This window comes from Alosa sapidissima, chromosome 22 (genome assembly GCF_018492685.1).
Source record: "Alosa sapidissima isolate fAloSap1 chromosome 22, fAloSap1.pri, whole genome shotgun sequence".
In the NCBI taxonomy this organism is placed as follows: Eukaryota; Metazoa; Chordata; class Actinopteri; order Clupeiformes; family Clupeidae; genus Alosa; species Alosa sapidissima.
This window is the reverse complement of record NC_055978.1, coordinates 6,854,622-6,882,018: the sequence shown is the minus strand read 5'-3', so window position 1 is coordinate 6,882,018 and position 27,397 is coordinate 6,854,622. Positions and strand designations below refer to the sequence as shown.

Here is a 27,397-nt window from a genome sequence, read left to right as displayed (position 1 = left end):
TATCTTACAGGTGAATAGGCTAAACATTAGATATCCCCAAAGAACTTCCAGAGCTGATTATTTACATTAAGTCAAACCTGGTAACCCAAAACCCAAATAAGGAAGCGGGTGCCGACTGTGCAGCCCGAGTCTCATCGTAAACAAGCGGGCTAGTTGAATGGCCTACTCCAGAACTAGCTGTTGTGAAATTGTTGGGAATTTAATTGATTAACACATCACATGAACTGTTATTGAGGGTTTGTTGATACACTGAGTTTTGGAAGTAGGCTGCAGGCAGGGTGGATACATAACTGGCATGCGTAAGGTAATGTTAAGGTAAAAGCAACGACCGAAATGCAGTGTTGAAACATGTGTATGAAACGTATTAAATAATCAAACATAGATCCGGTATAAACACTGACCCCCCCCCCAAAAAAATAAATAAAAATCTCCCGTTTTCGGAACGCTAAATGTTGACAGGTATGGCCTAGGCTACAGAATAATTATCGTTTGCCTTGCATCAGATAGCCTATAATATAGCCCGCAAAGCTGTCACGGTTTCCCGCAGGAAATGTGTTGGTCAAGGTCCGACCGGGGGGGGGGGGGGGGTTATGGTGTCAGTCCGACAGGTGGGGGTGGGGGGTGTGGGTGTGGGTGCTGGCGTCTTGTTTGTGCGATAGGCCTACAGTAGCCTACAGACTCTGGACATTTAACAATTTATTAAACACTACATATTAAATAAATAACCAGCTTCTCAAAATAACAGGGTAATAACACCAAACAAACTATCAGAGCCAGTAACGGAGTACATTTACTTGAGTACAATTTTGAGGGATCTGTACTTTACTCGAGTATCATTTTTGGGGAGTACTCATGACTTTACTCAAGTATATTTGAGAGGCAAATATTGTACTCTTTACTCCACTACATTTCTATCCATACCGTGAGTACCCGTTACTACTTCTAAAAAAAAGGAAAAAAGAAAAATCTCGGAAACCCTCAATTTGTTGTTTCCCTCTCAAACGTGATTGGATTGTGCAGGCGCCACTGATTGCTTTCCGCCAAAGTCAACTCCATGGTTAGATAAGAGACGAAATCATGGACAAAACAATGGATGAAGACGCAGCAGGTCCATCCCGGGAATGTGCCAACCTGTGGCCTCACCTCGCCAGACTATTTTAATTTTCGAGTTTATGATAGTTTTCGCTTCAAGTGTTTCAATTACAAAATAGTATTTTCTATTTGAAATACTTATTTTAAATACATGTATTAGAAATACTGCCCATCCCTGGCAACATGCTAAAAAGATGAATATGACTTGATTTTACTTCCAATTCATTTTACATTCTCCAAGGTATTAAAATTAACATTTTTCATAACTCCATGTAGGACGTTTCTGTACATAAATATAAGCACTGTGGCAGTAGTAATGCAATATTTAGAAAATGTAGGCTACTCTTGTACTCTTGATACTCAAGTACATTTAAAAACAAGTACTTCAGTACTTTTACTTAAGTAGACATCTGACTGTAGAGTAAAATTTAGCAAAGGGTATCTGTACTTTTACGCAAGTAATGAAGCTGTGTACTCTGTCCGCCTCTGCAAACTATACAACAGTATACAAATATTTCAAAATATTAATTTGTGCAATTTTAACAAAGACTATTAGAAACTATAGAAAAAGTGCAAAAGAAAGTGCAAAACAACAAAATGTGCAAATGTGATCAGTCACTAGAAACCATCCTCCTTGGCTTTAAAAAGAACATTTCAAAGGCTATTTGGTAATTGCACTGTTTCACTATTGGACCATTAATGCTTATCTTCATGAGGGCTGTCAGACTATTGCCCTGCAGCCTGTTCCGCAAGTCTGTCCTGATCTATACACCGAGAGTGAATGAAGTTTATATTATTTTATAGTTTTGTGTAATATGGATGGAATTTGACCGCGGAGAGCTTTTTAATTTAGAGGCCGGAGCGGCCGCTGTGTTCTGCTCCGATACCGCTCACATGATAGCTTGACTGAGGCTTGCCCAAACCCACCCAGAATTCATGTCTTCCTAATAAAACCAAGACCGTTAAATTTCAGATATTGGCCATGTAGCCTAAGTTCGTTGATGGGGATGGAGTTAGCTAAATAATTTAGAAATCATACGTGTAGACACGGGCGGGCCTGAACGGGCCTAGGCCCGTCTATTTGTCAGTCTTGCCCGTCCGATTAGAGGGCTTTCCTTCTTTTACGCTCACCATCTTAAAAAGACGCGCAAGTCAACACTGCGCTTCACTCAGGTGGCTGTTTACTCGGCCGCTTCTCCGCTCAAATTCGCATCAGGTCGCTGCGCTCAATTTCGCTCCCTGCTCCACTGAAAAACCATCCCACTGCAGTGAAATCACTCTATGCTCGCTCCAATTTAAAAGAGGGAGAAATAATCTACAAGACGAATTGTCACCTTAAACAGAAAACTTAAATCCCAACGGCAATATATTTCACTCATTTATTTTAAAAGTGCAACACCGACAACAAACACGCTTGGCAACGTTAATACACACAACCCTAAAACTAAAGGGATCAGTGGGAGAGAAATCGTCGGACATCCATTATTTTTGTTATTCAGCACCCCTGGTCAAAAATAGGTTCCCGCGCGCCTGGTGTGTCGCATAAATGAAAACACAAATTGAAGCAACAACTTGACCATTGGACAATCCTACCACAAAACCTTTCCATAGGCCTGCAACGTTTATGACATAAAAAGTGGAATATGAACGCATTTCATCACACCTGACAATTAAACAGAGCTGTGGCTGTTCGTGATTTGACTGATTCTTGAGAGCGAGGAGCGGGATATTTGCACCGCTCAGCTCCGTTCACTAGCTCTGATTCGGAGGCATATCACAAATGTAAAGATTATAAAAACGGATTATTTTTCGATTCATGGCGATTTCTTATTATTTTTTTAATGCGTTCTGCGGAGAAGGGCGTTGGTCACGGTTTGGAATGAATGGGAGAAAACAGGACACGGTAGTAACGGGAGTAACACGGTGGACTACTTTTTTTTTGACGACGTAGTTAAGGCGGCAGGCCTGTTTTGCCAAGGCGGCCGCCTTGACTGCAAAGTTCTGCTGGAAATCCTGGTCTTTCATCAAAGATTATATCTAAAAATGCATTATCAAGGTGATAAAGAATGTAGCCTTAATACTTCGTATGGGAAGCGAAAGTAATTCTTTTCCTATGCCGTCTCGCTGCACGTTACACCACCACCGAACGTAAGTGACGCAATGTCCAAAAAGAAAAAAAACTTTTAGGCCTACTTCTATTTTTGAAGTTATAGGCTACAGATGACGACAGCACAGGTTGATGGAACCATCTTTTTGGACTCGTTTTCCGACTGATTGTTTTTTTTTTTGCAACACAGCTTAATTTAGCTTGAAAGTTAACCTGCTACAGAGCAGGTTAGTTCTGTGGCATAAATTCCCATGGTTACCAAACTGGGATTCACGTTAACCTCATTAATGGAACGGAATTCTCACTAAAATTAGCGAGACTTATCGAAATAAGCCAGGTTTGGCCTTTAGCGAGGTTGATGGAATACCCCCCTGGACATCACATTTCTCTATGTTTATATTTATATTTACATTTGATAGCAGACTCATTTGTGTAAAACAACGTACATTATATCTTTTTTTTTGTTAAGTATTTTTTGGGGGGCTTTTTGCCTTTATTTGTATAGGACAGTGAAGAGTGAGACAGGAAGTAAGTGGGAGAGAGAGATGGGGTGGGACCAGGATATGACCGTAGGTTGGATTCGAACCTGGGTCCCCATGTGCACTTGGACCCGTATATGGTATGAGTGCTGTAGCCACAGCGCCCCCCCACAATGTACATTATCTTAATCAAGGTCCGAACAAAACACACCAGATGTAGTTCAATATTCCCAGAGAAACTCCAGAGTGTTTTGTTTTTGTTTGGTAGACACAGGCTGCTGTTTGTTTTCAGTTTTTGGAGCCTGGGGTGTATTCCGTCAACGTCGCGAATGAAAGCTGTGCTTAACAGAAATAGCCTGGCATGAGCTAGTCTCAATTAGTCTGTCAGGCTCAGCAGGAGCTGATGCCTGTCTCCCCTTGTGTTAACACTATGACCAGTTTTGGCTTTGCATTATGCTTTTTTTTTGGATTAACCACCATTAAACCAAATAAAACTTGAACTATGTGAATCCAAGCTGGGGCTGATCATACGGCTGGTTTGAGGAAGGACCACCGGCGAGTGTGAGGATGCCGCAGGTACGTGACCGCTCTCTGCTACTCCTGCCATGCTGATATGACCATACACACACACACACACACACACACAATTAGGACCTACTTCCAAGTTTGTGCACCACATGTGTAAGGTAGCTGGTAGCTGGACCTGCTGGCCTGCCATGGCTGAATAACCCACTAAAGACCAAACTTCCCCTGATACTTCGATTTCCTTATTCCTGACTATTTAAAGATGTATACATTGATCTTTGCTAAATTTCATCAGCTTTGAGGTTAATAAACGAAGGTTCTTCTTTTGGATAAAAGCACAAACTGATTCTGATTCACTGGGCTCCTTGTGGGCATTCAACCCACATCTGAGTATTTTCATACAAGCCATGGGTAGCTTGATGCCGCTAACGACCTATTTATTTAGTGAACTGTGGTTAATACACAGGTGTATTTAACTGTTCTGTGTTTTTATACATATGGAAGGACCATGGTGGCAATAGTCTTTTTAGAGGTGAGATTTTATTTTGGTTACACTTTATTTGTCAGTATCGACATAAGAGTGACATGACACTGTCATGAACATGTCACAAACAAGTCATACACGTTTATGACATAATGCTTCTGTTATTAAGTGACATTCATTTTTTGTCATAACAAGTTAGGGTTAGGTTTAGTGTTAGGTTTAGAGTTAGGGTTAGGGTTAGGATTAGGGTTCATGTGTCATGACAGTGTCATGTGCTCATGATAGTATCATGTCACTCTTATGTCGATACTGTCAAGTATCGACATAAGAGTGACATGATACTATCATAAGTGTTAGAGCCCCTTTGGTGTTTGTTGTTCCCTTGCAATACTTTTGACTTGAATGCAAGAATGCATTTATGATTTAATAATAGTTGGTTCAATTGTGTAACAGGAACCATTTTTTAAATCTTAGCAATTGTAAAATAAATGTTAAAAAATAACTGTAACTGGTCCTGGTAACTGGTAATTTGCTGAAATTTGAATGGTTTACCCCCTTACCCTTTTTCTCCTGATTTACAGGTCATTCTGTACAGGTGTGCAGGGGAAACTTTTGGGTATTTCCATTGCTGAACACAATAAGTGTCCAGGTGCGTGTCACAGAACAGATGCTCTCAGCAGGTAGAGCTGCTTCGGGTGGGTGGGTGGAGATGTTAGAGGGATGATAGACACACACACATACACACGCAAACTTGCACACACATACACACACACACACACTTGAACATGCACACACACATGCACACTTACAAGCATGCATACACACACTCACATGCACACTTACACACACACACACACACTGGAATTGTTACATACTGTACTATATTTTGTAAAATGAGTGTAAAGCAGAAAATGTGCTTATGACTAAATCATAAATCATAACATACACAATTCTCTACATTAGACATATCATTCAAAACATTAATAAAAGTGGTTCTTTTGGTAAGTACTACCATTCAAATGGCACCGCCATTTATCAATTTCTTAAACAATGGCAGGGTTTGGCGTGACCTAGAACAAAATAAGGGGAACTGGCAAACAGGCATGACTTTGCCCGACACCAACCCCATTAGGGGAACTAGCACGAATTTGCCTGACACGAAGTCCATAAGCAGAACTGGAGTCATTTACTTCCTCTGCTGATACTTCATCCCTCCTCATCAACTATTCAACAGAAAATTGTGCCAGTTCTGATTGCTGACTGTTGATGATGTTGCTGAATAATTCAAGACTTTGTTGGCAAAAGCTAAATATTAACAGGTGTAGATGAACACTTGGTAAAGTCACAAGGTAGATGCAGATTCAAACTGCCTACATAAAAACAACTCATCGGGGTTTAAAAGTATGGGTTTTTAGTTAGACCGTTCGATATTTATGGAATGGACCATCGGAGGAAAATAGGGCAGGGTCATGTATTTTTATTCTTTGTTGAGGGGAGGGTCATCCAGAAAATTTTAGTCTACAGCCTAGTCTACTGCCTTCATTCCGACCGTAAACTCGGAGGACCCGACATTAAAAATCCGGACCTCCGTAAAAAGAGTGTTAATGAGATCTCGTAAAACAAATACAGGGTAACACTCCATAATAAGGTGCCATAATAAATAGCTAACTAGTAATTACCTAACCCTTTGTTAATATTTGTTAATTGTTACTAAAATATCTATTTGGCACAAGTTAATAGTTTTTTCATCATTAATTAAATATTAGTTGTTTGCATAAAATCTGTATGTTAATGTTTTAACAAATCTATTAACTAATATTGTATTAATATTTGTTAATAGTTAACTAAATGTCTTTTTGGCACTAATTAACAGTTATTTCTTACATCATTTAAATGTTAAATGTTTATTTACAAACTATATACTAATATAAAAGTTAATGACATATTATTTTTCTAGCTTTTCTGATTAGCTTTGTGGAGAATTTATGGAATTTATGGTGTATGGCTTTATGGTCTTGTGGGGTGTATAAGGCACCCTACTGCCAGTGGTTGCTTGTGTGAGAGTTTGCACACCTCTTCTTCCACTTCATCCTTATTGGATACCTTTGTGTAGTGATGGGGACGAGACCGCCTATGCCGAGTCCGAGACAAGACCGAGTCTTTGAAGGGTCGAGACCGAGTCGAGACCGAGTCCGTTGGTTTTCAAATACAGTCGAGTCCGAGTCAAGACCGAGTCTTTGAGGAAGCAAGTCCGAGTCGAAACCGAGTCCTTTAGGAGTCGAGACCGAGTCGAGACCAAGACCATAAAAACATGTCAGTTTTCATATTCATGATTTAATATCACCCCAATTAATAATCAACAGTTAGGCCCAGGCTTGGAATTTCACCATTTTAGGGGCAAGGCCACTTGGCCTTCAGTTGGGCATATTTAGTGGGGGGCACAAAGGCCACATGTCAGGGCACCAAGGCCAAAGTTAACTATACAGTAGTGGGCTATAAAAATAATCAAAGTTGTATTTAGCCTATTCACAGCAGTAGACCTGCATCACTGTATGAAACATTACAAAAACATGAAACATGACATATTACATAGAACTGTAAATCATCTGATAATCTAATATTTAGATGTCTAGGCTATATTTAATATTTATATTTATTTTATATTTGGCCTGTTATGGAATCATGTATTGAACAATTTAAGCACAGCTCAGCTTTAAGAAACTCAAATAGCCTAGATGCATGCTTAGCATTTTTTGATCATTAAGACTCCTTTCACAAACTCTTACTCAGCTGTATATCCTCTGATTTTAATATTTACCTATATCTAGGCAATATTTATTTTGTATTTGGCCTGCTATAAAATCATGAAGAACAATTTAAACACATTTTGAAACCTAAAGACCAAAGTTGGAGACATGAATGTAGACCTTGCTGCAGATTACATTTTTAATTTAACCGGAATATACTCTGGAACGGCTTACTGTACAGGGGACTGCTTTATTTCTGGTAAGGTCTGCTGTTTATTCTGATATATGGTTTGTCATGTGTTGAACTAAGGGTTTGTGAAGTATTCCACCGAGATGAATGGGTAGGGGAGATGGGTATAGCACCATATGTAGACGTTATGATTAAATTTAATTATATTATTTACTTTTCTCGCGAACCGTTCACCACAGCAATTAGCGGCTAACATCATTTAAAAGCTGAGAAAAAGCTCTTTCATGTGATGTGATACATGTGTCTGTGTGATGAGTAGGCTTAATGATTGCGAGTATTTCAACTGAGAAGAATGGGTGAATTTGGACGCACTTTCTGTCTTGCCATGTGCTGTCATTTTCTCCACTGTGTAAGACTGAATTAGTTTGCGCTGTGATGCTAAGATTATTTTGACAGGCTATAGGCTAAATAAAAATCGCTATTAAACGGACGCAAAGCAGAATATTGAAAGAAGGGGGCACCAAGGCCAACGCAAGGGGCAAAGACGTGGCCGCCGTGAAATTTCAGTTTCATTTTTTTTAAAAATATGAACATAAAAAAATGCGCTGGTCTCGAGGACTCGGTCTGAAATTACGAGTCCTTCTCCACCCACTGTGGTCCGAGACCGAGTCAAGACCGAGTCTTTGAAGGAACAAGTCCGAGTCGAGTCCGAGAAAGCAGAAATCGGTCTCGAGACCGGTCTCGAGTCTCTGTCTAGTGTTTGAAAGTAGTGTACTCTAATTGCCTTTGGAAGTACTATTTGGTTGCTTCTTGAATTTGGTGAAATTCAGGGGAGGGGGGTGTAACAGAATTGTGTGATTTTCGCCGTAATTAAGCAGCTTTATTGAGATTGGTGTTTTGGAGCCCCCTTTGGAGAAACGGTATACTGCATAAAGGTAGTGTATAAAGCACTCCCCACTTTGTTTTCCTTTTGTAACTGTAAAATGTTGTTTAAGTTGAAAACTTCGATATACCACCTGTATTATATTACTTTACATGTATTGTTAGGATGTGGGTGCAATTCTAGCAATTGAGTCTAACGTGACTAGCTGTAAACTCCGCTAGCAACTTTCCATGCATTCAGTGTAGTTTAGCTTAGTGCGCATGGAAAGTGCAATTCAGTCTAGCAGGAAATGAATATACATTTAGTTTAGCATTATGTTTATGCATTACCTCCGTATGGTCTACGTCTGTGAGTGTTTAGTGAGTCTCAGAATATTAATAAACTCGTTCTGTGCACCTGATTCCGTTCTGAAACCGTTCTTGTGCCAAATAGATATGTTAGTAACAATTAACAAATATTAACAAAGGGTTAGGTAATTACTAGTTTGCTATTTATTATGGCACCTTATTATGGAGTGTTACCAAATACAGGAAATGCATAAATAAGTTATTAAAACTGCTTACTATGGTTTAGCAAGAAGGAAAATGTCTCGGGTGAGTGTTTCTATCCGTAGTGTTAATTAAGTGATAAATTACCTTGTCTAATTGTAATGACACAACAAAAATCGCACCCACCCCCCACCCCACATTTATTTCTTTTCCATTTTCCATTTCACTTCCAAAACAGAATAATGAATAAATGCAAAAGTACACGGACCAAATAACACTGTTAGAATTACTTTTTTTCCCTTTATTTAATTTTACATTATCCAACACATTAAGTCAACATTGTCTTTGTAGGCCTAGTCTAATCCCTGAAATAGGTGAAAACACAGCATCATTTTCATTTAGCAAGTGACTATAGAACTTCAAAAAGTCACATACAACTTGTTTTTCCATTTTCCATTTCACTTACAAAATTAATGAACACAAAAGTACAGGGATCATGGTTGGCCATACCCAATGTCCTTCTAGCAAGGATTAAAACAAGAGAAACAAACATCTTATTAAGTAATACATATTTTGTATTTTGTACTTTTTCTACTGTAAAGTGTGTCTCCTGAAGTGGAGCCACATCAGGCAATATAGTCAGTCAACATATTTAATTGTTTATAACCCAATGTTTTGATTGTGCAAATTCCAGGCAAAGCTGATGTTTCCAAAATCGTTTCAGTGGTTCATCAACTCGTAACAGGGTGAACGGCACTTCTGCATTCGCTTTGCGGCCCTCTATCGACTCTAACTGCACTATGTAAGTTTGCCAAATCGGGTAGCGGATCTGTAGTTCGATGGAATGAGACAAGAAACTACAAATTTGACATGCTTCTGATGTCACAATACATCATACTTTCATAAAATCATGTAACATACTCTACCTTGTCTGTGGACATCATTATTTGCAAAGCTGGTGCTGGATAAACAAATAGCATGCGTGCAACAAAGGAAAAGTGCTTTGTTGTTGCTTTAAGATCACACATCAAAGAGGGTGACACACCCAACCAAGCAGCACAAACTTAACCACAAAAACCTTGTGAGTTAAGACATACAGTGGAAAAAAAGGCGGTTTTGGCTAGTTTCTATCACAAGTGCACCTAAAACCACTTCTTAATTTATATAAGGAACCTGTCATTTTCAGACAGGCCTCATTCAAACCAACAAAATGGCCATCAACAGCCAATCAATGTATGTGCCAATATCAATAAAAGTTCTGCAACTGATACATTTAAAATACTGCTTGGGCCCCAATAATTGCCACATATAGGTACTGTACATGTAGAAGGCCGAAAGTAATGTTTCCATTCTAACATTTTGAAATAAAATAGATATACATATAGTTGGTCTTATTATTTTGCTTTGCTATCTTATTTCAATTTATTCAACTTAATTACATTTCTTCCACTGACTGCCATGCCTTATCATGATTGGTCCCTAAATGTTGGTCTCTTGTTACTCTTTCTGTATTATTTTTTAACATACATTCACTTTCAAAATAGGGTTATTCTCTGAAATCACATGACACTTCATGGCATGGGATGGCCTAGGTCACAGATCCCATATATAGTAGCACTGCTGCCGTTTTGAGAGATATCATTCCAGGACAACAGGTAGGCAACTCATTTTCATTAATTTTGTTTTTCTAAATTGATATACAATTATATACCTTATTTTATCTTTTAGTTAGTGCAGCATGCATACACTTTAAAATGGAAGTTAAACAGAACTCCTTCTTATTGAATCTGTTATTTGTGAATATTTTGGCTTATATCTAACAATCATAATGATGATGATGATGATTTTTGGACTTGGACCATTGATATTTTTGCAGAGTATTGACTTTTACATAGGTTTTTCAATGACCAAAACTTCCAGACTTTTTCAAGACTTTCAAAAATGTCCATGTGTGTCCAGGTCTTGGAAATAGTCATTCAAAATTCTGTATTTCTCTAGCCTTGTGCAAGCACCCTGATAACAATAATCTTTCACAATGTATGTTTATTTTTAATGTTTTGTTTTTATTTCATTTATATTCTTTTTTGTGAGCCAAAATTTCTGTTGAAGGCTACTGAATATTTGATTGAAGTTGCACAATTTAAATGTTGGCCCTTTGAAAATGCAATGAAATAAATAAAAGGTGAAAATAGAAATCCTCTTTACTATCTATCAAAGAAAACCAATCAGAATATGGAGGAATACATTGCTTCGATTTGTATAGGTACATTGCATTACATATTTTTTCACACGGTTTACACTAAAGAAAAAAGTATCAGGGAAATGTTAGAGAAGATAATAGAGATGGCTTTTAACAGAATATTAATATCCAATGAGATGTACAGTAAATGTTTATAAAAAACTTTCATTGATCATACTCTTTTCCTCTTCCTTTGAACAGATGAGCTGACACACTTGAATTGTGAATTTCAGACCTAGTCATGGTCTTAGAAAAAGGTAGGTGTTGTATTATTGTGGTTAAATGTCAGGATATGGCTTCCTATATGATGGTTTGTAACTGAATTATGAGTTACATATGTAAATATATACAGCTCAGAGACCAAAAAAGAGATCAAAAAATCAGAGACCACTGAAAATTTGAATGTGATCGTCAACTCATTTGAATGTTATTCAGCAACCATAGGATGACATCAGAAAAATGTACAGTGGCAGTGGCAGTGACTACTTGGCCCCAAAATAAAGAATCGGAAAGTAGATAAAGCCTCTGCTCAGTCACCATTGTATTTCTTTGTACCTTCAATTGTTATTGCTGTAAGGTGTAATCCTGTGTGTTTTATGAACTTGTCTTGAATGTGTTCCACAGAGACTCTAAGGCTTGTACTTGTGGGTAAAACTGGAGCAGGAAAGAGTGCAACAGGAAACACCATACTGGGAAAAACAGAGTTTGAAGAAAAAATTTCACTAACATCAGTGACTGAAAAATGTAAGCGGTGTTCTGTACATTTGGAGGGTACATCAATCATTGTGATCGATACCCCAGGTCTGTTGGATGCAACCAGTAGTGAAGAACAGGGGAAGCAGGAGATAGAGAAATGCATCCACATGTCTCTTCCTGGGCCTCATGCGTTCCTGCTGGTGATCCGGCTAGGTAGATTCACAAGGGAGGAGGAGGATGCTGTCAAGTGGATCGAAGAAAACTTTGGAAAAGATGCTTCAAAATATACCATTGTTCTCTTCACTGGTGGATATCAGCTGGAGAAACAATCAGTGGAGAAGTTTGTGAATGAAAGTGATTCATTGAAGTGTGTCGTTGAGAGATGTGGAGGAGGCCACCACGCCTTCAATAATAAAGAGAAGAACAACCGAAATCAGGTTAACGACCTCCTGAAGAAGATAAAGGACATGGTGGAGTCGAATGGAGGGCAACACTACACCAGTGACATGTACAAGGAGGTTCAGAGAAAGATTCAAACAGAAAAATGCCTCACAAAAGTTGGAGAATGTGCTTTAATTGTTGTAGCGGCAGCAGGTCTAGCAGGTGGAGTACTGGGAATAGGAAGAGTAGCAGCAGCAGCAGCAGAAGCAATGGGAGCAACAGCAGGGGCAGCAGGAGCAGCAGGAGTAGTAGTGGGACTAGGAGCCGCACTAGCTGCAGCAGGGGCAGCAGTATTAGGGCTAGTCCACACATACCAAACCGATCTTTTTTTCATCCGTCTTCCCTGAAACCGCATCAAGAATATTTGCGTCCAAACGGATCCATCTCAACACGACTCAACACGTTACTTCATACCCCAGGCCTATAGGTGGCACTGTTTCTTTACAGAAATTGACCAAATTTTGTGCTTTACAAACAGACAGAATAGGCTATGATGAAATGGCTAGTGTAAGGAAACCAGAATTGTTTGTGTGGACTGATGGTGAACTGTCAACTGTAGTCAACTGTAAAACTAATAAACTTTATTTTACGGTTTGTGAAGGGTGCAGTCCCGTCCTTTATTTGGCTAACGCAGGTAGGCCTACTAATCACCTTTACTTTCTTTGGTTGTAGGATAGTCCGTGATTCACATTAGTTTTGGCTATCACCGCAATTAGGCTACTAAACGCAAGGCTTACCCAAGTAGGCTATTGTGTCGCCACATTTATAATATTGCTATAAAACCTTCGTTAGTAACAGTCAATACGTTTGCCTGCATCAAATCGCACATTTGCATTCAGTGTGCTACCATCGGCTTAACGTGAGTTCTAAGCGTCTTTGTATGCTTATATCTGATTTCACTCGACTGAATGCATGTATATATGTTGTAAGACATGTAAAATAAATGAATGACACTGGCACTACGCACAAATTAATGTAGCCTAAACTTACACCGCACTTTCCTAATAACTTAAATTCTCTCGCGTCACTGACAGTAGCTAGAATGCATTAAAAAACACCGGGAAAAAACAGTGTTCAGTCCACCAAGTCATAAGCTATCGGCGCTGTGCAGCACCAGTTGTGATATTTATCTTACGGAGTGTAATCGTAGGTAATGTCATGTATGAAAACTAGTATTGTTAGGCAATACTATAAGTGCAAGTCCAGGGCAGCTGAGGTGTGGCGATGACATCATCGATACATCGCTGCACACACAGACGAAAAGCCAGAAAAAAAATAATGTGCAAGGAGAGAACACTGAACACTTAGAAGACTGATCTCACAATTCCAATCCACCTCACTTGATAACAACAGACATTGAGTGACTTCATTCTGTGTTTGTTTGCTGGGTTTAGATTAAATTAAGCGGTCTTGACAGACAACAATGAAAGTAGATATGAGATCAGTCTGTCTACATGAAGACATACCGTCACATTACCGAACATTTCTATAGTAACTTGGCTACTAGCTATTAGATAATCACTTTCAATGTAAGTCCAATAATACCAATATGAGTTTTGCTCTTATGCCACATTTGCCTCCCTGACAATGCTAATAGTACAATTTATGTTATGCTATCATATGGCCTGTGTGTAGAGAGGGTTTGATAGAATAGTGGCTTTTAGTGGTCATCAATTAACATTGCACTGAAATGCTGTGTATATACTATACATTTTACTCCATGCATGGTTTATGTCTCGTTTAAGGTTTAATGTATTTTTTACGGTGGTTTCTTGGCTTAAGATGACCTTGCAGTTCATTCTGGAACATTCCTTTTATAATTACTAACAAACATTGTGCCTGCCATATAACACTGACTTTTAATACATGGATCATGAACTTAAAGGTTGTATCAGCGATAGCGGGGATACGTCACTTCTGTTGATGTTCAAACAAAACAGAGAGCTAGCTCACTACTCCCTCCCCCTCCCTCCCGTGCAATTAAAACTCTCCTAAAAGCACATCTTGTCGGTTATTGGTTGAAAACTTTATTTTGCCTTTGAGTGGGTTGCCAACCCTTGTTGGTAGCAATTGTTTTTGTGTACAGATCTCGGAGCCTATGTTGCCTACAGAGACACGTTTTTTTGACGGCCTGTTTATGGGGCAGACAGCTAGCAGATCATTAGGTTAGATTAGATGAATGTGATCATTTCTGTTTGGGTCTTTTTTTGACATCACATCACTCCCTGGGACGGTGGGCTAATTCTCATCACATCACTCCCTGGGACGGTGGGCTAATCACTGGCTCTATCTCAAACAGCTCTCTGCTTTTATTGTTTATACTCTGCAGCATCAAACGGACAGAAGACAGCTACAGTAACTAAAGTACGAGCCTGTGTTAACGGACAGTTTACATCTGTGTTTGGCATCTGTGCGTTTCCGAGACACAGAACACGGTGATGGGATTATATCCAATCAGAGATAGTTCAGCGTTACCATTGTCTATCTTGAAACACTGCCGCTGCAATATAGATGTGCAGACAGGCCTAATGAAGGCAGGGAGGCTTTGTGGAGGAACAGAGGAGGATTGGTCAGGTGCCACAGGAGGTCTTGCTAATGAGAAGATGGAGAGAGGTTAGGGAAGAAAAAAGGACTTTCAAAATGAAGCAAAAGTTTACTTTCTCTAACTGTATGTATACTGTACCTGAGTGAGTGTGTGTGTGTGATGTGTTGTGTGTGTTTGGTGGGTGAAATGTTTCTCTGTCTCTTTCTCTCTCTATCCTCTCTCTCTCTGTGTGTGAGTGTGTGTGTGTGTGTGTGTGTGTGTGTGTGATCCAGTGCCATTCTCAGGTAGCGTAGATGTGAGTGACACAGTGAGTTGATGGGGTAAATGGTGCATGAAGAGAGGAGAGAAAAACACACAACCTGGAGTCCTCTGCTCCTGAACACACACACACACACAGACATACAAACACACACCACAAACAAACACAATCACACAGTCTCTCTCTAAAACGCACACAAACACAAACCACCATGCCTGCTGCTTAGACATTTGCAAGCCAGCCAACAATAAAGTCTCATTTCTCACATCTCGTTAGTATTCCTCTCTCTCTCTCTTTCTTTTTCCATATCATTACTTCTTCCTGTTCTTCTTTCTGCTCCCTCTTTTTTTACTCCCCTTATTTCTTCCTCTCCCCCTTCTCTCTCTCTCCCTCCATCCTGCATGCTGGTTGTATCTGTGTGTTCGGATGTCTATCTGGGAGAGACGACTCTTCTGAATCTTTCATGAGAAATCACTTGAACGGGCTCTGGGTAAGGTGTACAGCTCTCTTTTTTTCTCCCTCTCTCTCTCTCTCTCCCTATTCACTGACTCTACCTCCATCTATCTAGTTCTGGGTGAAGAACATGACATTGAAAAGCCAAACTACGGAAAGCAGCCTTTGCATTTCTTCTTGTCCACTTAGTGGGTTGTCACCCTTGTCGTGTTTGATTGACGCCCAAACTTGCATGACTGATGGCACACTGTCAATGGAAAATAACAAGCCCCTCTTAAAGGCTTCCTCTGAACGACTGTTTTATACATTTTCTTTCTTTTACTGTCTTTGAATGCTTCTTGAGACTTTTCTTTCTTTCTTTATTTTTTCCTTCTCTTTCCATCCTTCACCTCCCTTCAGACTGGCCGCCCTGTTCTTCCCCTGTACTGAGTGGCTGTCTGGATGGGTCATTCATCCATTCATTTCTTTCTTTCTTTTCCCATCAACCCCTCTCTCTTCCCTTCCGACTGGCTAAGTGGCTGTCTGGATGGGTCATTCATTCCATCATTCATTTTTTCATTTATTTGTTCATTCATTCATTTGTTCATTCTTTCTCCCTCCATCCTTCCTGGCTGTGTGGCTGTCTGGATGGGTCATACATTTATTCATTCATTCTTTCTTTTATTTTACTTTCCTTCTTTCTTTCTCTCTTCCTCCCTCCATCCTCCCCTCACGTCGGAGTAGTGAGTTGAGTGGCTGTCTGGATGGGTCAGTGGATGTGAGCAGATTAGACTGCAGCGTTGCAGCTCTGTGCTTCCTGTGAGCTCAGCGAGATCAATGTGGCCACAGCATCATATCACAGTCAAAGGGCCTCACACTCACACACTCCTTCTCTCTCTCTCACATATACACACACACACACACAGTCCGGGAGATCAGAGCCACTTCAATGGACCGGCTGTGCAAGAGACATTTAGATGCCCAGAGATCAAATTAATGTGGTGGACTGTGTATCAGTGGGATAAGTGTCTGTGTGTGTGTGTGTGTACTTGTGTGTGTGTGTGTGTGTGTGTGTGTGTGTGTGTGTGTGTGTGTGTGTCTGTGTGTGTGTGTGTCAATGTGTGTTTAACTTTGATTCTCCATGCTGTTCTTGAAGTTGCTGAGCTAGATGTTAATATTGCCTAGAATGCTCAATTTTCAGCTTCAAAAAACAAACAATTTAGCAGAGATTTACTGAGAAATTTGTTCAAACAGAATATGCAGCAGAGGCCATACATATGAATGAAAGCTAAATTGATAAATATGCTGACTGCCTGGATCTCGACTCTCAAAACCACTTTCAAAGAACTCCCACAGCCTTTCAAGGCCTCTCAAGGTCACTGAAGGTGCAAACTGAATTTTAGAAAGCCACACAGTCAACTTCACTTTGACGAGGACCAAATCTTCTTATGGGTTCTTTGTTGTCTGCAGATTTCTTTTTTGAAGAACTGAAGCATGTTTCTGGTGTGTTTTTTTTTCTTTTCATTTTTCTATTTTTTTTAACTTGTCATGGCAGGTTATTCAAATGGAAAAGTTGCTGCACAAAGTTCTTGGCTTGACTTCTTGAGTCGGAAGAATTTTCACTGGTCTAGCGTGGGGAAGCAATTTTGCGGAGAACAGCCATGTTTAATGCACTATCCCCTGTAGAGATGACTATCTGCTGATGTATCTAACCATCCAATAATCTGCTCTCTCTCTCTCTCTCCATCTTTCTCTCTGTCTCTCTCTCTCTCTTTCTCTCTCTCTCTCTCTGATGTCTGTATTTCTCTTTCTGTAAGCAGAGGCCATAGATAATTAAAGCCATGCATAGTACCATCCCTGCAGAGGTAGACACAACCATTTCCTTATGCCCTCTTCGCCTGTATGTGTGTGTTTGTGTGTTTGTGTGCATGTGTGTGTGTGTGTGTGTGTGTGTACACGTGGCAAATGGGTGGTAATCCTGGTTGTCTGCCTGTTCATGAAATAATCATCAATCAAACACACTCAATTTACAAGACAAAAAAGTTCAGGGTGCTCAGGAAGTTTAAGTTCAATGTTTGAAGGTGCTCATTGGGGTCGGGAATTCATAATCAGTAGAAAAAAGAAAATCCAAGGCACTCTTCTTTTTTTTTAAAAAAAGGTAATAAAGCCTTTATTTCAATGGCTAGTTCTTAATTAAAGAAAAGCAACCTTCTCTGCATTATTTTAACTTTTCTATTATGAACTAGCCAATGAAATAAACACATTTAATTTACTTTATGATGATATATACACATACACATACTATATACATGAGTGAATGTTTAGTTTTATTTCTTTTTTTAATTCAAAGTAATGATTTTATTTTATGGTGCAACACTTGTTTTGACTGTGCATATGACATCAAAGTCTCTCGACTCTCGTGTGTGTCACAAACACCTTCTTCGTGCAGGTGGATCAACTCATCCAGCCTGTCCATCCCTGGCTCAGGCCTCTTGGACAGCAGGCACTTGAGAGAGAAAATGACCCACTTTACTATAGACATCATTACCTAGGGAGGAGGGAGTGTGTGTGTCTGTCTGGCTATCTGTGGGTGTGTGTGTATATGTGTCTGTGGGTGCATATGCGTATGTGTGTGTGTGTGTGTGTGTGTGTATGTGTGTGTGAGAGAGAGACAGAGGTGGGTGAGGTAGGAGTATATGTGTGCGTGTGTGTGTGGTTGTGTATGTTGAGGGAGGAGGGTGTGTAAGTGCATGTGTGTGTGTGTGTGTGTGTGTGTGTGTGTGTGTCCCATAACCACCCCAACCCTATAACCTGCAGCACTACCCCCACCCCAAGACATGTCACCGTTTGGGGTTTAAAATACGAGAAAAAATGAAAATGCGAAAGAAGAGGGATGAATAAATGATGAGACCAAGGCAGGGTTTTAGAACACAGATGGAGAGAGAGAAAGAGAGGGAAAGAGAGAGAGAGAGAGTTTTGTGTATGTGTGTGTGTGTGTGAGTGATGGAGAATATTAGCCCTGGTCTGGGGTGCTGGAGGTTGTCTAGAAAGGCACTGAGAAACGTGACATTCATTCCCCAGAAACAACACCTTGAGAGAGGGGCGATTTTAGGTGCTCCAGCTGCAATACCGGCACAGAATGGAACCCTGTGATTGTTCCGGAAGGTTGTGCAACAGCAGCGACAGTGATGAAAGATAACACATGATTGATGAAAGGCTCAGTGTGTGCCTGTGTATCAGAGACAGAGAGTAAAACAATGAGAGACAAATTGAGAGGGGGGCGATATACACCTGTGTTTGTGTTTGTATCTGCCTATCTGTGTGTGTGTGTGTGTGTGTGTGTGTGCGTATGCATGCGTGTGTATGTACTGTATGTACGTGTGTCTGTGTATGTGTGTGTAAGCCTGTGTGTGTCTGTTTGTATGTGTGTCTGTGTATGTGTGTATATGCCTATGTGTGTCTGTGTATGTGAGTGTATGCCTGTGTGTTTGTGTGTGTGTGTGTGTGTGTGTGTGTGTTTGCTTGTGTGTGTTTGCCTGTGAGTTTGTGCATGCCTGTGTGTGTGTATATGTTTGTGTGTGTGTAAGTGTGTCTCCCCTGTGTCGCTGTTTGACTCAGAGCTCTGCAGGTGAGGTGTGCTATCTCAGGATGAAGCCTGATTGTCACAAAGCATCTCTGTCATTCCCAACAGCTTTCCATCACACCCCCTCTCATTGTACACACTTCTGTCCGTGTGTGTTTGTGTGTGTGTGCGTATGAATGCTCCCCATCAACACACCTCTATCACAACTAGGGTTGCAAAGGGGTGGAAAATTTCCGGTAAATTTCCGGAAACTTACTGGAAACTTTCCATGGGAAGCTGGGGAATTTTGGAAATATTCCAAATTGTAAACTTTCATGGAATTAAAGGAAATTATGGGAATGAATGGGAATATATGGGAATTAACTGGGAATTTTTTTTTTCATATACATACATTAACATTTTGTTTCATAATAACCAATATGATTTGTTTGTTCATATTTTCGCTTAGCATAGAAAGCTAGCTACCATGCTAGCGGGAATCGCATTCTCTGCCTATGGTTTACTAGCGTGCTAAGCTAGCAACACTGAAACCACTGAACTGCCCAAGATACACCACGCCACTCAACAACAAAATCCGATTGGTTGGAACATTAACTGACTATCAGTTTGTTCAGTTAGAATCCCAGAAAATGGTAAAACAAGTAAAAAAAAATGACACAACATACCACCCCAACCAAACCTTATAGATTAGGGACCGTTCGTTATTTATAATCGGGGTCACCGGAGGGATTTTGAGTGCTTCAATCAACAGTGCAACAACCCTCCAGCAGTGTTTTCAAAAAAGACACAACCCTCCCCAGCCAGTTGTCGATACCTTCCGATCACGTTATAAAGCGCTATTACACATCGACGTATACTATCGTTCTAAACTCACCCTCTGCTTTCTGATCACATCACATCACACATCACACTTCACCAAGATGGTGGCCATTTCAGTAGATTTATTCACTAACATTGTTGTGGAAACACAATAAGCATGGAAACTAAATGCACACTTCCTGCAACTGCATTAGCCTAGGCTACTTGAAATAAGTTACTCCTCTAGTAAGTATTCACATGAAATAAAACAATAAAACATTGAGACCATTTAACAAAGCACACTGGGTAATAACAAATTCAACACATGAACTTGTTGCTATGGACTCGTCTCTAGGCTTCCTCAGTCATTGTAAAGCTGCCGAAGCTGAACATTATCCAAAACTCTCAGACGAGCGTCAATTTGGGAGCATGCTACACTCCTTACTTCTCAAATGACTTGAAAAGGCCGTTTGCACAATTTCATTTTGCCTATTTGCCTATCATTTTAACTTTTCCCCGCTGTCTTGCCGTTTTAATATTTTCCCGTAGAATATCCCATATTACTGTAATACTCTCATAACATTAGTCCTGCATTCTGGTCTGTCTCTGTGTTGTCCTGTTGTTACACCTTGCCCTTCCAGAGAAACAGATGTATTCAAATCATCGTTTTGCTTGCTTGAATGCAAACTCAGAATGATGTTAACCTACAGTAGGCCTATTTAAGTTAACGACGTGGTTGTCGTGGAAGCACGATTCATTCGATTCATAGCTATGGAACGAAAGAGAACGTTATATGGCGACAGAAATCAACAATCAAAAAAGCCACTTTGATTTTTTGCTGTTTTCATTAATACAAAGGTGGGTGACCCCCCCTCCTAGACAAAAAAAATGTAGGTGACCCTCCCCTCAACAAAGAATAAAAATACATGATCCTCCCCTATTTTCCTCCGGTGGCCCCGTTTATAAATAACGAACGGTCCCTTATGTAAGTTATATATAAGTTGTCAAGCTTAATCAGACAGATTAATTGTCCCATTACAGTTTAATTACAGTTTAATTACAGTGCAAAATGACGTACACCAATTTGAATGAGGACAAAAGTGACGACAAGCCCATAACTGGGCCAGTGGCGGAACAAGTCAGAGCCGGGCCGGGGGCGGGGCACATGAGCGGGCCCTTTATTAAACTCATCATAACATAATTTTACAACATACACATGCCCGCAACAAGTCTTACAAGGGTCAGCGCCACGGAGAGTAACTATGTAATTTTGAAGTCCATCGAACGTACATGAAGTGTAACCAAGAAAACAACAACAAAAAACATTAGGCTACATGACCCCTAATAATAAAACAATAATAATACGCAGCACTATTTGAAGGGCATGCGACGAGCCTTGAGCTCCGCAAACTCGTCCACGATGCTCGGTGTATGTCCATTTTCTTTGCTCTCTCATTCTCTATGGACAACATGGCAAGTCCACTCAGTCTCTCCTGTCCCACTATGCTCCTCAAGTGGTTTTTAATGATCTTTAACTTGGAGAATGAGCGCTCAGAGGTTACAACGGTGACAGGAAGAGTCAAAAATAAAATTAGGGCGGTGCAAATCTCACTGAATGCAGAAGTTACTGCTGGGTGGTTGCCTTGGCGGAGCGAGGGGGTGGCTTCGGGGGCTCAAGCCCCGAATCTCTTTTTAAAAGCCCCGAATCTTTTTTGTATGTGTTTTCAATTTCCAACGATTTTAATTTCTAATTTAACTTCCCCTCGGTTTCTCTATAAATGTTATAAAATGTAGCCTACTATTACTGAGCAAATATCCCTTACTTTCAAAGCCCAATATTGACAGATAATTTGATTTCCCACACGATGAGTTTAGGCAATGCCAATGTAGCGGTTTACGTCATAAACCTGGCAGGAAAGTTCAGAGCGGCGCAGTCAGTTTAAACAGCAAGCCGGTAAGAAAAACTATTGTCAAGACATTAGGCAATTAGGCTACTGTACCCCGATATACAAAAATAAACTTCAGAAAGACAGAAAGTTTGTTGTACTGTATTCTGTAGTCTGTATTCTGTAGTCTCAATGACCGAATCAGTAGATATACCTGTTGTCAGTTGAGTTCGTTCAATTAATTTATTGTAGGCTAGTAGCCTAGGCAAATATGAAACGGAGATGTAACGTGGCTACCGGCGGGATTTTGAACTTGCATGTTTCATGCATTTTAGGGCAAAAAATACCATGGGATTGATGTGTTCTCCATTTGAGGAACGTAATCAATTGGGGACGTGCACAGACAGCTCAGACACAGAGCGCATATAGGCCTAGGTTAGGCTACTTTCACTTTCTAGAGCGCATTCATTAGGCTACGTAAAAGATGCTTCATACCAAAACAACGATCAAACATTATCAAATGTATCATGACGTGTTGTCACAAAGACTTAGAAAATCGAATTAGAATTAGAAAATCGAAACCAAATTCATGTAAGTGTAAGTGTTCTCTCATTGACGCCTGTAGGAGACAATATTGTTGATCCAATTTTGTAAATTTGCACGTCGTAAAGTTCAATATGAGAGTTAAAATAAAGCCAGTCATACAGCAGAACATTTTATTCAATATTTTACACCTACTAAATCATCAAAGTAAATTTCAAAACTTTTCAGCTACCGTGAGTCATAACTTGTCTTGACTGGGGCAACCTATAAGCCTAATACGTCCCACTCTGATGAAAATGATTGAAAAGAAACCGTTTGCATGATCTTAGATCCTCCGGCCTTGTGCCGTGGGAGAGGCCCGTCCCACCTTACCCGGAGGGGGTCCCGGGCCGGGGGCGTGCCGCACCCCCCGCACCCTCTCAAGCTCCGCCCCTGAACTGGGCAACTCTGTTTGCAAACTTCTCCCAGTTTCACACCAGTTATTCCCACATGAGATGACGTTTTCACTGAGAATTTATTTTCCCCATGCACATGAACGCACCATAGGTTTCCTTTACGTCTAGTAGCCTATGCTGATTGCTGTGTACATGGGATTGACGTATGTGCAGGGTAGAAATTTGACTGAAATTGCATTAAATCAGGTTGTTTTAACTAGTATTATGCTGCAAGATGGGGTTTTGTCCACTACATTTTGACTAACTTGCCATATTAAAAATTCCCAGTTTATTCCCGTTTATTTCTGTTTATTCCCGTATATTCCCGTTAATTCCCATGGAAAGTTTCCAACTTTGAAAATTCCCGGAATTTTGCAACCCTAATCACGACACACACCATCACAACACACCTCTCTCACAACACAACATCACAACACAACTCCCTATCACAACACACCATCAAAACACAACTCCCTATAATACACCATCACAACACACCTATATCACAACACACCATCACAACACAACTCCCTATAGTACACCATCACAACACACCTCTCTATCCTCCTGAGAACCAATCCATAGACCTATGTCCTCTGTAGTGGACATAAGTTCTAGATGCATACCCCTTTACCCCTTTGAGCTATTCTATCACTTCCTGTGGTCTTTTAAAGAGGACATCCTGGGATTTCTAATGATATATCATGTGATTGGCTGGGTTGCTGGGAACCTCCTCTTCCTGGTTCTCAAAAATGGTTGACATCAAAACAAGCACATTTTATGGAAGGAGGAGAGATAAGTCAAATAGTGTCTTATTAAGCATTCATTATGATGGCAATATATGGTCTTGTTAATGAAAATGTCAGGAATCATATGATTAATTTTGAAAGAAGTTAAAAGTTATTTACATTTTGAAATAATAGTGACTTTATGAATGTCCATTATAATGGACACCAGGACCAAAATATTTAGATTTTTTGGGAAATTTAGGAGATCATTTGTATAGGAGGAATGGGGGGGGGGGGGGGGGCACTGATAGAGCTCTCAGGTGATGAGTGAGTGAAACAGAGATGAGGACTATGAACCTGTGCCTCAAGAAGATAGCGAGGAAGAGTAAGACTAAAAAATGAATTATCGCAGATGAAAGAAAAACATGAAAATGTAATGAACAATCCAGAAAAAAGAAATACAACTGTCCAAAAAGGCAAATAAAGTAGTCTAGAAGGATATATATATATATATATAAATAACATTTTCCCTTATATTTGGTTAAGTTTACCCTTAATTTAATACCACTAAAAGCATAATTTGTCCATTTTTGTCTATTTTCATGGCTACCTTTTCATACTAAAACGGTCCTTTTGTCCACCACAGGGTGGACAAAAGGACCGTTTAAAATTTAAAAAAATAAAAATAAAATTTAAAATGCTATAAAATTTAAAATAAAAATAAATAAAAAAAAATAAAAATTGTAAGATGTTTTTTTAATCCTAAATAGAAAGGAAATCACAAAAAAAAAGAAATTGTTGGACACTTTTTTTTCTTGGTTCTCAGGAGGCTATCACAACACAACATCACAACACAACTCCCTTTAGTACACCATCACAACACACCTATATTACAACACACCATCAAAACACACCTCTCTATCACAACCCACCTCTCTATCATAACACACCATCACAACATAGCTCTCTATCATGACACTGTGTCCTAACTGCATGTGACATGAGTAAGCGTCAGCGACAAAATCAGTTTGATTACTTTGTTTTCAATTGCAGGATGCAATGCAACTGCATGCGGCTAGATGCAAGTGTTGCTGTGCAATGTAATAAAGTGCGGCGTGATAAGGTGCGGTGTTTTGAGCAGAACTTTAGTCTTCAGACTCTCTATCTCACCTCCAGCACGTTCACAGAGAAACATGCTGGATGTCCACAATAAAGTATTTTATTTTCCCCTCAGACTTCAAATAAAAGTTGCATTTTTTCATAAGTGATGTAACAGAGAGTTATATTACAGTATGATACAGACTACATGTTACAAATATGGTAAAAAGAATGAAACAATTATCTTTTTAAAAATGATCATCCAAAGTGTAATTCTTGTGCCAAGGTTTAGTTTTATCTGCGACATTTACTAACCATGTTTGGAAAATCAAGTATTTGATGACATCATCAAAAGGTTTGAGGTTGGCTGTTTGCTGTCAATGGAAAGGACTGAGGCTGTTCCCAAAAAAGCCTGATTGACATTACACACACACACACACACACACACACACACACACAGTAAGTAAACAAATAAAGAACAAACAAAGATGCCTTGTCTCCCAGGAGACGGTGGAGATGAGGGTAGAGGCTGGTGTGAGGTGGGGTGGCAGTGTGAGCTTTCTTTAGCTCTCCATGATAACATCCACACAGGGGAAATAGTCCACACACACACACACACACACACTTTTTTCCTCTCCATGTTAACATCCACAACGGGCAGGCAGTCTGCAGCCACATGGCAGTCAAGAGCCTGGCAGGGAGAAGAGAGGAGCACTCAGGAGGAACAAACCACCAATGATGGAGGGATAGAGAGAGAGAGGAATGAAGTGGGAGAGAGAGTAAGCAGGAAGTGGTGAAACAACAAAAAGCAGGAAGGAGGTGAAACAACAAAAATGAGAGAGAGACCGATAGAGGGGATAAATATGATAGGGAAAAGAGAGAAGAGGAAGGAGACAGACTGAAAACAATAGAGCTAGATTGTCTTCATTCTGCCCAAATCTGCGATCAGGGTGGAAAGAGCATCAATCATGAGCAGCAGAACACGAGGGACAGAGAGACAGAGAGAGGAGAAGAGAGAAAGATGAAGTGAGACAGAGAGAGGAGAGAGAAGGATGGAGAGACAGAGAAAGAAGGAGAGAAAAATGGAGTGAGAAAAGAGAGAGAATGAGAGAGGAGCCAAGAGAGATTGAGGCAGAGACAGAGAGATTGTCCTCATTCTTTTCACCTCATTTTCACAAAATCTGTTATCTGACTGGAGAGAGAGAGAAAGAGAGAGACAGCGAGAGAAAGAGAGGACAAGACATAAATGGAAAGCTGGAGATTGATACCACGATATTGCTGCAAAAGACCACTTTTCTGGCTCCATATACCCTCTCTCCCTCCCTCCCTCCCTCCCTCCCTCTTTCTCTCTCTCTTTCTCTCCCTTTGTTCTTTTTCCTTCGCTTGGCGCGGTGCTCACTCAAAAGCAGATCCCTGCAGTGGCCTGAGATCCTGTAACCTTAATCCTATCACAAGACATCTTGGCAGGGGAGAAGGGTTTGACAGGCCACAGAGAAGCACTCGTTGGTATTCAGAAGATATATGTGTGTGTGTGTGTGTGTGTGTGTGTGTGTGTGTAAGAGAGAGAGATAGAGAGAGAGAGAGAGAGACAGCGAGAGAGAGAGAGAGAGAGAGAGGGTTTGTATGTGAGTGTGTTCAGAGGAGAGGGGAAGGTGAAAGTTCTTGTAAAGTCGGAGAAAAGTGCTGAGCTTTGGGGTTAGTACACACACACACTGCCTGTTCCACCAATTATTCAAAGGAGAGTCTTTTTGGCAAGGTGAATGTGTGTGTTTGTGAGTGTTAGAGAGCAAGAGAGAGAGAGAGAGAGAGAAAGAGAGAGAGAAGTAAAAGAGAAGATAGTGTGTATGAAATAGAAAAGCAAAGGCATTGAAAGAGACTGTGACCGCCATTATGTCTGGTTCTGTGTGTCTGAATAAATGTGTAGGTACTGTATGTTAGAATGAGGGAAAGTAGAGAGAGAGGGAGAGAGAGAGAGTTTTTCCACAGCGTAAATTAATATTAGGTGTACTGTCTACCTCAGGGACTGCAGGCGATTTTCATATTGCTCATTTCTATTGCCATTAACTCTAATTGCACATGGAGTATATTAACGGATACTTTCAGAGAGAAATATGCACCCTCTCTGACTTTCATGCTTACAGCTTTGACCTTGTGTTTGACGGAACTCAGAGAGAGAGAATAAAATAATGATTCTTGTTAATAAGACACAAAAGTTAGCTTCAATTAGGGGACACTTAGAAGACTAGCTAAAGCTTCTATTTAAACCAGGGGTGTCAAACTCATATTAGGTAGTGGGCCAGATTTGTTGGAATGAGTTGGGATGAGTGGGCCCTCATTGTCATGGTCATTATCATTTTCTGCATGGGTATCAGAGTGTTATTTGATGATATCACTTATGAGCAAACAAGTACAAATAATGTACTGCTGTCATATTCTGCTGTTTCTCTCTTGAAATGCCCTGGTAGTTCCATGGTAGCTTTTCCACTTCCTCCTTCCTGAGGATGGTTTGTAGTGCTAGGTTACCAATTTATCATAGAGATATTGCTTATTACACATTGTTGAAGATAACTGGATGTGATCTTGTTTTCAAATTTCCCCTTCCTACCCAGAACATCTGGGGGACCGTATGAAACCTGCTGGCGGGCCTGATCTGGCCCCTGGGCCTTATGTTTGACACCCCTGCTTTAAACTATGTTTCTGTTATTAAATGATACACTGTC

The 27,397-nt window shown here is 40.2% G+C and overlaps 1 protein-coding gene across 1 annotated transcript; it reads left to right on the top strand.

Moving 5' to 3' along the window:
- Positions 1 to 10,589: 10,589 nt before the first annotated feature.
- LOC121697877 (GTPase IMAP family member 7-like) lies at positions 10,590 to 26,668 on the top strand. The gene is made up of 5 exons (XM_042079665.1): positions 10,590 to 10,650; positions 11,436 to 11,491; positions 11,859 to 12,669; positions 24,238 to 24,241; positions 26,633 to 26,668. The coding sequence occupies exons 2-5, from the start codon at positions 11,476 to 11,478 to the stop codon at positions 26,666 to 26,668; spliced, it is 867 nt and encodes a 288-aa protein (XP_041935599.1). The 5' UTR covers positions 10,590 to 10,650; positions 11,436 to 11,475.
- Positions 26,669 to 27,397: the final 729 nt, after the last annotated feature.